Genomic DNA, 14,023 nt, shown 5'->3' with positions numbered 1-14,023 from the left:
AATGGGATTTAATAGTAAATGCTCTATACTCTGATCTTCCCTTCACCTTTAGAAATTATCTATGAAATTGTAATAAGAGAAATAGAAATAGGCATCGCAATCTATTTGATAAAGGTATTATGGCATTTATCATGACACAGTTATATCTGACCCTCTCTTATTCCCCCACAGTAAGCTCTTTTAGAACAAGTCCACAACTACACATAAGCACTGAATAACTGGCTATTGAATAAATCAATGAATAAATAAATGAACAAAGATTAATATGCTGTCATCTCTACTCTCAATTACATTTCAGCCTATTTCTTGAAGAGCAGACAAAAATCAGGACAAATTTGCAATGTTTTTACATAGTGAATAAAATGCACTTGCTAGGAATCTATTATTAACACAAAAGGAATACCCTTTAAAATTATATGTAATTTGTGTTCAAAATATCCTAACAAATTATACAGCATAAACGATTTCCAAAATTAAATATGTAAAACTAGAAAAATCACAGTGGTTTTAATCTGGGATAGCAGGTGGGAAGAAGCTTTTCTGAAGCTGGAAATGAGAATTTTACTCTGATTAAAAAAAGGAAATAAAAGCACAGCCTTCTGCTTAATAATGCAGCTTTAGATAGAGGAGCAACCTTCTTACGAATTAATGGAAGTTTAACAGAGTTTTTGTGTTCAGGTAGGAGAAACTCCAGGGACAGCTGGTCTTTCTCAAGACAGATGCGACTATTAGGGTTCCCTCTCTGACCTTTTTAAAATGTAGTGGGGCAGGATACTTAAATTTAATTACACTTGGGCTAAAGCTGATGGTCTATTTCTTAAGTCAGAAATAGCGCAGCAGTAAGATTTCCAGGACATAGGTGTGAAACGCAGTCCAAAGGCTTCCTCCAGCGACAAGCGGAAGTCTTTCTTGAGTGTTGAAAAAACGGCGTTCTCCTAGAGGTAATTTGAATTTCTCTCCAATCGTGACAGAGACGCAAGCAAAATTCACCTCTCACTGAAAACAAATGTTAGAACCTAACCCCGGTAGGCCGCCCTCCCCATCGCGCTCAGCCTCAGGCCCAGCCAGGGACCCCGCTGGGGTGTCCAGGTTCCCCGGAAGCCGCGACTCCCACCTGCATGGTGTTCCGCCTCGCCCCTCACACGCCGGTGTCGTCTAACTCCTGGCGGGGACTCCTGGCTCCGACGTCCCCTCGAAGCCACAAGGGAGCCCGCCGAGGTCCTAGCTAGTCCCACTGCCCACGGGGAGGACGACGGGAGAACAAAGGACTCTGACGCACGTGCGCCTGGCGCAGCTCTGTTGCTAGGCAACGCAGAGGCGTGGCCTAGGAAGTGGCTGTGGGTACTGACGCACCTGGACTTGGGCATTTATCCCAAGCAGCGCCTCTTTCGTTCATGATACTGGTGCCGGCATTCCTCCCACCCTTCCCTCCACCACCTCCAAAATCACGCGTTGTTTCCGTGCCTCCGGCACCCTTCAATCCCTGAGTCCTGTCTTCATGGAGAAGTAACAAAATCCTGGGGAGAGAACTCTTCAGAGTAGAAGTTCTTAACGTGGAACCCATAGCCTATATTTGGATGGACTTCAGGGGGTGCCTAGCCCCAGCCCTCGATGCACACATAATTGTGTTGTATGTGTAAGTTTTGGGGGGTATTTAAGGACCAGAGCTTTCATCAGATTCTCAAATGGCTCTCTGCCGCCACCTTAAAAACCCATTGCCTTAGGAGACAGGAGCCCAGACTTTAGGTAGGAAACCTAGACAGTTTGGTTCCTTGGTGTTTAGATGAAGGAAAGGATGTTTACTGGGAGCTGCCAGGAACATGAGGAAAACATATGATGTTATTGCCAAATAAGGTTATACCCATGGTCACAAAGATGCGAAAAGAGTTGGAAAAGAAGAAAAAATGTTTTTAGTGACACAGTTTTAAACTCGGGCTCAGCATTGGACTACTCCATCTGTAGTGCCCAGTTAATACAAATCGTACATTCCTAACAGCCTATATGTTTTGTTTTATTTGTGTGTAAAATATTAATATTAAATATAAAATATTTTAAAAATCACACTATTTTTGTAACCATGTTTTGTTTTCTTCTTTTTCTCATTCCCCTCCTCCTCCTCTCCCCTCCCCCCTTCCTCCCTCATTCCCCTTCTCCTCCTCCTCTTTCTTCTTCTTCTCCGTCTTCTTTCTAATATCAGGGGAACCCCCCAAAATGTAAGTGGCCTAAGTCTCTCTAGATTTCCGACAGGCCCTGGGAGCTGCTGCTTGAATTAGCAGTCAACTCCCTTTCTTATTTTGACAATCTAAAATCCAGGCTAGTTGAATTACTGTGCATAGCACTAGCTAACACTGCCTATACATTTAGAGCTTTAGAGCCCTTTTGTTACCGAATTAAGTCCTACGGACCCTGCTCAGCCCCTAGCTGGGCAATGGCTCTCTGCCTTGGCAGGGGGAGGGTTCTTTTTCCATTCACGTTCGAGCAGCCAAATAACGAAGCCAAAGCTGAGATCAACACAGCACAAGCTTTATTCAGTGGCCAAAGAATGGAGAAGCAGGAACTAAGTTCACAGATCCACTTCTTGCCCACGTGTCCAGAGGGCTTTAATTTTAAAGAGTAAAGACAAAGGGAGGAGGAGTGAGGTTAATGATGGGGAGGCATATGCATTAGTCTACTGGGGAAGAGGCAGAGTTTTTTCCAAGGGAATGGAGTGCCACCCCTTTTTATCCTTTTTTGGTCCTTAATATCCAGTCTTGGCCACCAGTAGGCATGTCATTTAATATGCTAATGTAGTAAAATCAGCATATAATGAGATTCAGGGTCTGTTGGAGGTCAGATCTGTCACCATCTTGGTCCTAGCTGGTTCCATCTGGTTTTTGTTTGTTTGTAGCTTCCTTTTTTATTTCTGGACCCTTTAAAGATTTATGTTAACTCTTGCTAAAAGTGGGGGTTGGCAGGTTTTGAGCAAAGACCTGGAGCAGCTCTGGCAACATTCTCTGTCTCAAGTCCGCATCTCATCAAGGCAATTCATTTTTTAAAGAAGATACTTTTTGTTCTCTTCTGCTCCTTCTTTCTCATGTTCTTCACGTGGGTTGACAAGAAGTGAAATTCAGGGACTCTGTTAGAAAAAGGCATAATTTAAGCTATAATCAGTGGTCATCATTAGTAAGACAAAGGCTTGTTAGATACTCTGAAGAATGTAAGAACTAATCCTACCCACACAGAGAGCCAGCCTTCTCTAATCAGCCAGCAACCGGCTGGTAGAGTAGGCGGTTATCCAAGAGGCCAGGTCAGAAGGGAAAATCCAGGGGAATCTGAAGGGAAAACCCAAGGGAACCTGAAGGGAGAGAATCTCAACATCCATATGAGATTAATTGTGCCCACTAGACACTGATTTGATGTAAAAAGTTCACCCACTGTGTTCATGATTCTCTACTAGTAAGATTGCATTCTTTCTGGACAAGGCTGGTTGCCTTTCAGATGCTGCAGGGTGAAACAACTAGATAACTAATAAGAATCTATTGTATAGCATAGGGAACTCTACTCAATACTCTGTAATCACCTATATGGGGTAAGAATCTAAAAGAGAGTGGGTATATGTATATGTATAACTGACTCACTTTGCTGTACAGCAGAAACTAACACAACATTGTAAATCAACTATACTCCAATTAAAAAAAAAAAGATAAACTTAATACTACTACTTGGTAGAAAAAGCTGGCCTCCTGTTATGTTAGTAGCAATAAGACATCTATTTTACAGTGTATATATCAGAACTTGCTTATTGGACTATTGGATGGATCATGGCCAAATCCTCCAACTAGTATAGTTTTAGTTGGTATTCATGTTCTAAGATTGTTAGCTATTTGGCATTCTGCTATTTTGTAAGAGCTGGTGATTTTGTCACTGAAGAAATCCAAATAGAATAAACTAAAATCGCTCATTAAAACTCAGCTCTACTAACTACCTTTAATAAAAATATCAAAAGAGCATTGTATATGAGTACCATAACAGCCTCAAGGATCTAAGGAACATAATTATTCACAGCTTTATTATACACTATCTATCATTACAACACTAAGAAAAAATATTTTAAGATGCTTCTTTAATTTTCAACAAATTAAACATTTACAATCTCAATCAACTTTTACTGAGAATGCTTACAACACAGGGATTCTCAAACATGTTAAACTTAGCAAGGATTGTTTTTCAGAAGAAAACAAAATGTCAGTACATCTTGTATTCCATAGCGTTGTTTCTGCAGAAAATAGTTGGCATTCTGTTAAAAAAAAATTGAATTTAGATTCAAGTATAAACGGGTATATGAATGTATGTATATAATGAGCATATATACAAGTCTATATACACTTCCTTTATATATAGACATTTCTATAAATATTTTGTCATGTATGATAAAATTGACATAGATATTTCTCAGCTATTCTTCAATCTGCATATTTTTAATTATCATTTAATATCTCTCTGAGGAAATGCTTATTCTGTATGCCACTATTTTCCAAAGTTTTACAAAAATTATTTAACTGTATAAAAGTAGTTTCCTAAAGCTCATTGATGCCAATAAGATTTATGAATATGTTGCAGTTATTCCTCATGTATTTGTGACTAAATCATCCTATTTTATATCTAACCATAGTCTAAATAAATATAAGTCATCGGGACAGAGTAAGATCTCAGATAATCAGATGAGAAAAACAAAGAAAAATTATTATTGAAGTGTTTCTCTACTGACAAGATAAAATGAAATCCTGAGTGAATTAGTATATGTGGGCCCTAATCTTGGAAACAATCCAAATAAAGCTATTTTTCTCAGTTTCAGAGAGAATTTTTTGCTAACTTGATCAAATCATGGATTAAATTCCATTTCACATTTATGAGCACTCTAACACTTAGTTTAGTGTTAAAATCAGACATTTTTTCCATTTAGTATTAAACGATTTTTTGTTCACATTTTATAAAATGCCTCAACATTTGGAATATTATAAAATACAGTTCTTTTCCATTAACTTTTTGTTCTTAGTTCCTTGAAACAAGAAAAAATTAGAAATATGATTGCTCATATTCTTTTTTTTAAATAAATTTATTTTATTTATTTATTTATTTTTGGCTGCGTTGGGTCTTTGTTGCTGCACGTGGTCTTTCTCTAGTTGTGGCGAGCAGGGGCTACTCTTCATTGTGGTGCACGGGCTTCTCACTGTGGTGGCTTCTCTTATTGCGGACCACGGGCTCTAGGCACGCGGGCTTCAGTAGTTGTGGCATGCAGGCTTCAGTAGTTGTGGCTTATGGGCTCTAGAGCACAGGCTCAGTAATTGTGGCTCACGGGCTTAGTTGCTCTGCAGCATGTGGGATCTTACTGGACCAGGGCTCGAACCTGTGTCCCCTGCATTGGCAGGCGGATTCTTAACCACTGAGCCACCAGTGAAGCCCTGCTCATATTCTTGATGTGAACATAACAAACCTTTGTTGAAACATGAGTTAATACCAAATATAGTTTGAAAATTCAAGTTCATAATTATGCCCCATGAGAACATAAAATTTTTTCTTCACTTTTCCAATATTTGTATCTTTTATTTCTTTCTTGTCTGAGTTGGCTAATGCATAAGAACTACATGAAATAAAAGAGAACAGAGCATCCTTGTTTTGTTTCTGACGTTAATAGAAATACTCCAAAATGTTTTACTATCAAGCCTTCTACTGACTTTGTTTCAGACCATTATATAAATATTGTTAATAAAGATTCATCTCTTTCTACAGGATCTTCTTTGAAAACATCAGAAATTGACATGGAACTTTACCAAAAGCATCTACAGGCATACCTCAGAGATACTGCAGGTTCAGTTCCAGTGAATATCTCAATAAAGCAAGTCATACAAATTTTTTAGTCTCCTGTTGCATATAAAAGTTATGTTTACACTATACAATAGTTTATTAAGTGCACAGTAGCTTTATGTCTAAAAAGACAAATGCACATACCTCAATTTAAAAATACTTTATTGCTAAAAATTGCTAACCATCAACTGAGCCTTCAGAGATTCGTAATCTCTTTGTTGGTGGAGGGTCTTGCCTAGATGTTAATGGCTGCTGAGGGATCAGGGTATTAGTCGCTGAAGGCTGGGGTGACGGTGACAATTTCTTAAAATAAGACAACAATGAAGTCTGCCACATCGATTGACTCTTCCTTTCAGGGACAATTTCTCTGATAGCATGCAATGCTGTTTGATGGCATTTTACTCATAGTAAAACTTCTTTCAAAATTGGAGTCAATCCTCTCAAACCCTGCTGCTGCTGCTGCTGCTGCTTTGTTTTTCTTTTTGGCTGCGCCGAGCGGCGTGCGGGATCTTAGTTCCGCACCAGATCGGACCTGCACTCCCTGCAGTGGAAGCATGGAGTCTTAACCACTGGACCCCCAGGGAAGTCCCCCTGCTGCTGCTTTATCAACTAAGTTTATGTAATATGCTAAATCCCTGTCATTGAAATTGTTGTCATTTCAACAATTTTTACAGCGTCTTCACTGGGTGTAGATTCCGTCTCAAGAAACCACTTTCTTTGCTCAGCCACAAGAAGCAACTGCTCATCTGTTAAAGTTTTATCATGAGATTATAGCAATTCAGTCACATCTTCAGGCTCCGCTTCTAATTCGAGTTCTCTTGCTATTTCTACCACATCTGTAGTTACTTCCTCCACTGAAGTCTTGAACCCTCAAAGTCATCCATGAGGTTTAGAATCAGCTCTTCCAAACTCCTGTTATTTTAACCTCTTCCTATGAATCAAAAATATTCTTAATGGTATCTAGAATGATGAACCCTTTCCAAAAGGTTTTCAATTTATTATACTTTGCCTAGATCCACTGGAGGAATCACTATCTATGGTAGCTATCACCTTACACAATGCATTTCTTAAATAATAAGACTTGAAGAAATTATTCCTTGATCCATGGGATGTTGTGTTAGGAGGCTTGAAAACAATCTCGCTGTACATCTCCATCAGAGTGCCTGGGTGACCAGGTGCATTGTCAATGAGCAGTAATATTTTGAAAGGAATCTTTTTCTCTGAGCAGTAAGTCTCGATACTGGGCTTAAAATAGTCAATAAACTTTGTTGCATAAGATATGCTGTCATCTAGCCTTTGTTTTTCCATTTTTAGAGCACAGGCAGAGTAGATTCAACATAATTCTTAAGGGCCCTAGGGTTTTCTGAATGGTAAGTGAGCATTGGCTTCAACTTACAGTCACCAGCTGCGCTAGCTCCTAACAAGAGTCAGCTTGTCCTTCAAAGCTTTGATACCGGGCAGTGACTTCTCTCTAGCTTTGAAAGTCCTAGATGGCATCTTCTTTCAATAGAAGGTGGTTTTGTCTACATTGAAAATCTGTTGTTCAGTGTAGCCACCTTCATTAATTATCTTAGCTAGATCTTCTGGATTTTGCTACAGCTTCTACATTAGCACTTACTGCTTCAACTTGAACTTTTATGCTATGAAGACAGCTTCTTTCCTTGAACCTCATGAAACAATCTCTGCTAGCTTCAAACTTTTCTTCTGCAGCTTCCTCAACTCTCTCAGCCTTCACAGAATTGAAGAGAGTTAGGACCTTGCTCTGGATTAGGCTTTGGCTCAAGGGAACATTGTGGCTGGTTTGATCTTTTATCCAGACCACTGGAATGTTCTCCATATCAGCAATAAGGCTACTTCAATTTCTTATTCACGTGTTCACTGGAGTAGCACTTTTAATTTCCTTCAAGAACTTTTTCTTTGCATTCACAACTTGGCTGTTTGGCACAAGCGGCCTAGCTTTTGGCCTATCTCGGCTTTTGACATGCCTTCCTCACTAAGCTTAATCATTTCTAGCTTTCGATTTAAAATGAGAGCCGTGTAACTCTTCCTTTCACTTGAGACCTTAGAGGCCACTGTAGGATTATTAATTGGCCTAATTTAAATATATTTGTGTCTCAGGGAATAGGGAGGCCTGACGAGAGGGAGAGTGACCGTGGAATGGCTGGTCAGTGGAGCAGTCAGAACACACACATTTATCAATTAAGTTTGCCATCTTACATGGGCGTGGATCATGGCACCCCAAAACAATTTCAATCGTAATATCAAAGATCACTGATCACAGATCACCATAACGAATATAATGATAGTGGAAAAGTTTGAAATATTTTAAGAATTACCAAAATGAGACATAAGACACGAAGTGAGCAAATGCTTTTGGGAAAAATGACACTGATAGACCTGCTCAACACAGGGTTGTCACAAACCTTCAAATTGTAAAACACATAATATCTGTGAGGCACAATAAAGCAAAGTGCAATAAAATGGAGGTATGCCTGTATTGAGTTGATTGTATAATTTTTCTTTTAATGGTAAAAATATTTTCATAGACTTCCTGATATTGAACCATCTTAGTTGCTGGAATGAATTTCACTTCATGGGGTCATATAATTATTTCAATGTATTGCTGAATACTATTTACTAATATTTCTTTTAAATGTTTGCATTGATATTTATAAACAGAATTGACCTACAGCTTCCTTTCTTATACTAACTTTGTAAGGTTTTGGTATTAGTATTTGCTGCTTCATAAAAATATTTTGAAATTTTTCTTCCTTCTCTGAGCTGGAAAAATCTGAAATTTCTTGTCCTAGTACTCTTGACAGGAGAGTTTCTAGATAACATTCTCAATTTTTTTCCAAGGCCATCAGTATGCTTAGATTTTTTTTTTCTTTTTTCTGAGGTCAATTTTGGTAGCATCTACTTTATTATATATTCTCCATTTTATCTAGGTTTTCAAACTGATAGGCACAGAGATTTGAAAAGTACTCTTATGATTCCCATTTCTTCTGTATCTGTTTTAATTTCCCTCTTTTCATTTGTATTTTTGTATATTTATGGTTTCTTCTTTTCATTGATTAGGCTAGGAAAATTAGGATAGTTTATTTCATTTTTTATAAAGAATAAGATTTTTGGTTTATTTACCAATTGTTGTATTTTACTATTTTATAATCAATTAATTTCATCTTTCATTTTATAATTTTCTTCCTCTGCTTTCCTGAGGTTCACCTTGTTGTTCTTTTTAACTTAATGACAAATTCCTAATTCACTCACTTTTTCTTGCTTGATAGTGTTTAAAGCCTTAAATTTTCCACTACATATGGTTTTGTCGGAGTCCCACAAGTTTTAACATGTAGTGTTTTCATTATCTTCATTTTCTAGATATTGTATAATTTTGGTGTTATCTTCTTTAGTTGGAAATAATGTGTTTTGATTTTCGTTTCTATGAGAAAATATTAAGAATTTTATATTCTTAAGCTAAATATGTGTGTATTAAAGGGTTGAGATAAATTATATGAATGAAATATTTGCAAAAATATGTTCAGCATAGAATCTGCATTTAGGATTACATAAAGTTAGTAGAATATAGTTTTATTTCTGTGGTATAAATTTATCAATGTGCATTTGCATTTAATTTTAAAATTCATAGCCTAATAAGATATTAAGATTAACATATTTATTAAATGTGTAGGGCCATTCAATAGCTACTAAGTGTCTACTGTATCTCCAGCACTGAGGTGGAAACTCTGGGAGTCCCAAAGTAGAAGTCATGCTTTCATGTCTTTCCACATTTTCTTATTTCTCTGGAAATGGTAAATCACAGCTCTTATAAAGAATCTTTGAATATAGGTCATTTGGAAGTCAGAAATGCATCCAGTCTGTAAGTTATGGCCCACTATTATGGACACTAATTACCAAAATAAGAACATGATCCCTGACACATTCTACTTGCAGAGTAAATGATGATTAGGTCAGTGTCTGCAAAACTGATGATGACTATTGTGACATAGTGTGAGGAATGCACGACATGGGCAAAGCAAACCTGGCCCTAAAATACTGGCATTTTCCGTCATATGAAGTCCTCACAGCCTCTATATTTGCAGTATTTATATAGAATATTAATGTACACATGCAATCAAATAATAGAAATAAACTGAGCATAGGTTAACTTGTGAAGATCTGAAAATGACAGAAATTTTCAAACTGGGTTGAATTGTGATGCACATACCATTTTAAATGTAACCTTCTGACCTTCTTCCATTGCGTGGCTGGAAAATAATAAGTGAGAAATACATCAATGTAACTAAGGAGAGAAGTTAATTTTCATAGAAAGCAGCCTAATGATCTCGATGAGTGGTATTATTTCTTCCTTATCTATATCTGTTATTTTCCTCCTTCTTTCAGTCCATTCTCCTCCAATTTATTGTTAGAATTAGTTTCCGAAATGCAAATCTTACCATATAGCTCTCCTTAGACTTTATAATAAAGTTGTAATTCCTTAGCTAAATATTTCATTGGCTAATATTTCTTTAGCTAAATATTTCATTAGAACTTAAGGAGTAATACATCTTTCAGACACGCATTTCCGACATGAAATGTTATGGAACTAAACTGTGAAATAGGCGAATGTCATTTGGGGTATTTACAAACATGAGTAGTGGATTAGAGAAGAAATCAGAGATGCCATGATATTAAGGCAATAAGGTGGTGACAGAAGTGAATCTCAGACTGTAACACTTGCTGTCAAATATCTTTAGATAAACTTCAAAGTTTAATTAAAACTTATGAGTTAATGTAAATAAATGCACAGTGAAAGTATTTTTCAATGTTGATGTTGATTGATTTTTTAAAAAATATAGTACGTGCATACCCTGAATAAAAAGAATCCTCTACTTTGGCCTGTAATAGGACCTTGGAATTCTTCCTGGAAGAGAAAATGAGGGCATTACAAATCAAACAACAGTAAAAATAAGTGCAAATGCTTCTTGAGAGTATAGTTATTTTCAACTATCATAATTAAATAATGAGGGAATCAAGGACTTGAGTATATAATTCATATCAATAAGTAATTTTTATACTTCTACTGGAAGAATTTTCAGTGATACTAGCAGTATCATCAGTGTGTTGTATTTTAAGGTAATTTCCTTATTAGTCTAACAGATACTATTTTCATGAAATTTGTCAGTTGTACATATATTCATCGATAAGTAGGCAGAGGACATTTCATAGATAATTAACTATATTTAAAATCTCCCTTCAGCAGTTTGTTAGAATGAAATTATTTCTTTACAATACATATTGTATGTGCTAACATATGAACAGGCAAAAATATAAAATAGAATTGTGTCATAGCTAAAATACATAATATATCTATAGAAATTTAAATTGAAATTGAGGGACAAATTTGGTAAACTATATTTATTCAATGAGACTTCTGAGGAGATTTTTCCCAATATAATTATATTAACAGAAATGGTAATGAAAAAAAAAACCAAATAGGAACAAACTGATTATTCATAATGGATGTATTTTGAAGTGTTTCTTTTCTCAAAATATTTCATTTCAAAGCTAATGGAAAAAAATATTTAACATTTTATGATTTCCATAAAGTTGGTTCTCATAGCTTCCTATTTTCAACAGCAAGTTATAAAAGTATCAGGACAGCAATTATATGAAATTTGTCATCAAGACCTTTTTCAAGTATTCCATAATATAAGTACAATCACATTTTTAGATTCTAAGAAATGGCCCTGACATCTATTAAAATTCTAAAATCCCTTCTTTACAACAAATGTATATTAAATTCTCAACATTCTATATCTAATTCTCATCCTGATTATTAAGTCCTCCCAAATTACTTTAAAGATTGAAATGTTTAATATTTTAAAATGTACACATAGAAACTTTATATTTATATGGTTATATAAGAACAGCTATGTATTTTATATTACACAGAAAAAAAGAAAAGTGGGACAAATGTAACTTAAAATGTGCCCAAATTAAAAAATTTCAAACTCAAACATACAGGTCTTTTTAGTCTTATTGGAGATAGAACAGTATATAAAAGAATTTGGGTGGTAGAGCTGAAAAACATGCGGGGATGGAAGTGAGGATGTCTAGCAAAGAACATGTAAGAAAAGGGTTTGAGTGCACTAAAATCTGAAAACTCATTTTCTTTAAGAACCCAAAATATTTCACTATCAAAAATATGGTTTAAAATTAGGTGACTTAGGCCCAGCAAAAGTAATACTTTACTGTAATTTTCTAAAATTCATGTTTTACATTTTTTTCTCTTAGAGATTCCTAGAAAACCTGGCTTGCTGCAAAATACTTTTAAGAGCTATCATTTGTCCAATAAGATATTACTACTAAGTCAGAGTTCACACTTTTAGATAGTTATCTGTAAATATAGATAGCCTCACTCAAGGTGGAACATTTAGATAAAGTACCAAACCGCCCACAATACTGAGTAGCTTTGATTTTGCAAATACTAACACTGAAGTGTTGTAGTAAACTAATAATTTGCTGGTGTATTTTAAGAAACTGGATCTTTAAGTTGAAATCTTACACTATTCATAAGTCGGGAAGATTCTTCAGAAAGTAAAAGTTAATTCAAAAAAGCATATATTCTAGAAAGTTTGATGAAAACTGATTTGATTTTTTTCATATTGGAAATTCTAAAATTTTAAGGGCTACTACAGTCCCTCTTACATTTCTCATTAAAGTTGGCAGCAGTATTGTCTTCCGTGATGAAAGCTTAGTTCAACGATGTGAAGAATTTAGGGAGGAAATAGTGATCATAAAAATAAATTTTGAGGAATTTATTTGCCTAAACTGTATGTGTTTTAAAAAGTATTTGAAAACTTTTGGTAGTAGAAGAATAAAATTAATATGGTATTTAAATTAAAAAAAATTTAACAATAATAGAAATATTCAAGATTAGACTACAAAGGAAACAACATAGTGAAAAAAAATATTTGCCTAGACTGGAAGTCAAGAGATTGTTATAATCTCTAATCCCACTTACTACTATGATCTTGGGAAACTCCTTTAACTATTCTGAGTTGTTTTCCTTTTTGTAAACTGGGGATAACAATACTTGTTAAGTGCCAACAGAGTTGTCAAAAGAATAAAATGAGATCCTATAAGACTAAAAACTATAAGGAATTCCAACAATGTAAGGCATTACTTAAAAATAACGCCTAGAAACTTTCATCATCAAAAGAGTTAGGATTCTTTTCAAAGGACAATAAAAATGCCACAATTTCTAGTTTAAAAATGTGTTAACTCATTTATGTTCCTCTTAGTTATGTTCATCTTAAACACAGACACTGAGTTTGGGCCATATTTTTGTTAACTGTGGAAAAAATGAAATACCTACGTTTAATGTCTGCTATATTTATAATACTTCATGAGCCTTACTCTTACTAATGCTTTAATACCTGAATAGAAAGCTTGTCATTCCAGCCATCTGCCGACCTGTACACAGAGGGGCAGTAAATGGTCCTTGATCTTTTCTCCTATTCCTATCTAATGACTAGGCACACTGCCATGTCCTTTCTTAAACCAAGAATGAATAGGTTTCCTCACTGGGAGGGGCACGGCCCTTGGCGGGAAGTCTAATTCCGGTTTTCCTCACTGCCCACAACCTGGGTTAGAAGGGACATATAATGGGGAGGAGGACAGCTCTCTTCTTCCTGAGTATGAAAACACTTCTGCGAACAGATGCTCTTCTGTAGGCTACCTGGGTGTTACATGAGGCTCACCCGGAAGAAGATCTTATAAACCACCACCACAGGGAATGAACAGAAAGGGCTGCCACGCACAGAGTGGCGAAGGAAGCATGCAGTCTGTGTTACGTACATCCCCTTTGAACCTCTTCATTCTTTTCTCATGCAGTTGTGGAACGAGCTGCAGCAGCGGATGCAGGACAGATGACTGAGAGACACGAACACACACACGTGATGAGCACACAGGTTTCTCAGCATTGGGCATAAAGACGGCTTCCTATTTGTTTTTTGTTTTTACCCACCATCCTTGCTCCAGACAAAAAAGAACAAGAAAGATGTGACCTAAGACAGTCCTTTGTGAGCCTTTCAAAGAGCTGTGGAGAATAAACCAAGAGATGGAGTAAAAGTTGGCAGTTTTATGCTGGGATCTTGGTCATTCTATTGACGATGCT

At 36.2% G+C, this 14,023-nt stretch overlaps 2 protein-coding genes across 3 annotated transcripts in view; both read right to left on the bottom strand.

Moving 5' to 3' along the window:
• Positions 1–1,564, bottom strand: part of PDCL2 (phosducin like 2) — a 42,294-nt gene extending 40,730 nt beyond the window's left edge. The window contains exon 1 of the mRNA XM_057546310.1: positions 1,354–1,564. Within this exon, the coding sequence (XP_057402293.1) occupies positions 1,354–1,564 (211 nt within the window). The remainder of the gene's footprint in view (positions 1–1,353) is intronic.
• A 938-nt stretch (positions 1,565–2,502) lies between these two features.
• Positions 2,503–14,023, bottom strand: part of NMU (neuromedin U) — a 41,263-nt gene continuing 29,742 nt past the window's right edge. Inside the window, exons 7-10 of one of the 2 annotated variants that reach the window (XM_007168438.2) lie at positions 13,705–13,779; positions 10,712–10,765; positions 10,070–10,109; positions 2,503–3,115 (exon numbers count right to left, since the gene is read on the bottom strand). In XM_007168438.2, coding sequence (XP_007168500.1) covers positions 10,074–10,109; positions 10,712–10,765; positions 13,705–13,779 — 165 coding nt within the window. In that variant the 3' untranslated portion in view covers positions 2,503–3,115; positions 10,070–10,073. Of the gene's footprint in view, positions 3,116–4,085; positions 4,277–10,069; positions 10,110–10,711; positions 10,766–13,704; positions 13,780–14,023 lie in introns of those variants that run through there. The other variant, XM_057547192.1, reaches the window with a different exon arrangement.

This window comes from Balaenoptera acutorostrata, chromosome 5 (genome assembly GCF_949987535.1).
Source record: "Balaenoptera acutorostrata chromosome 5, mBalAcu1.1, whole genome shotgun sequence".
Lineage (NCBI taxonomy): Eukaryota > Metazoa > Chordata > Mammalia > Artiodactyla > Balaenopteridae > Balaenoptera > Balaenoptera acutorostrata.
This window is presented reverse-complemented; position numbering and strand designations above follow the sequence as displayed.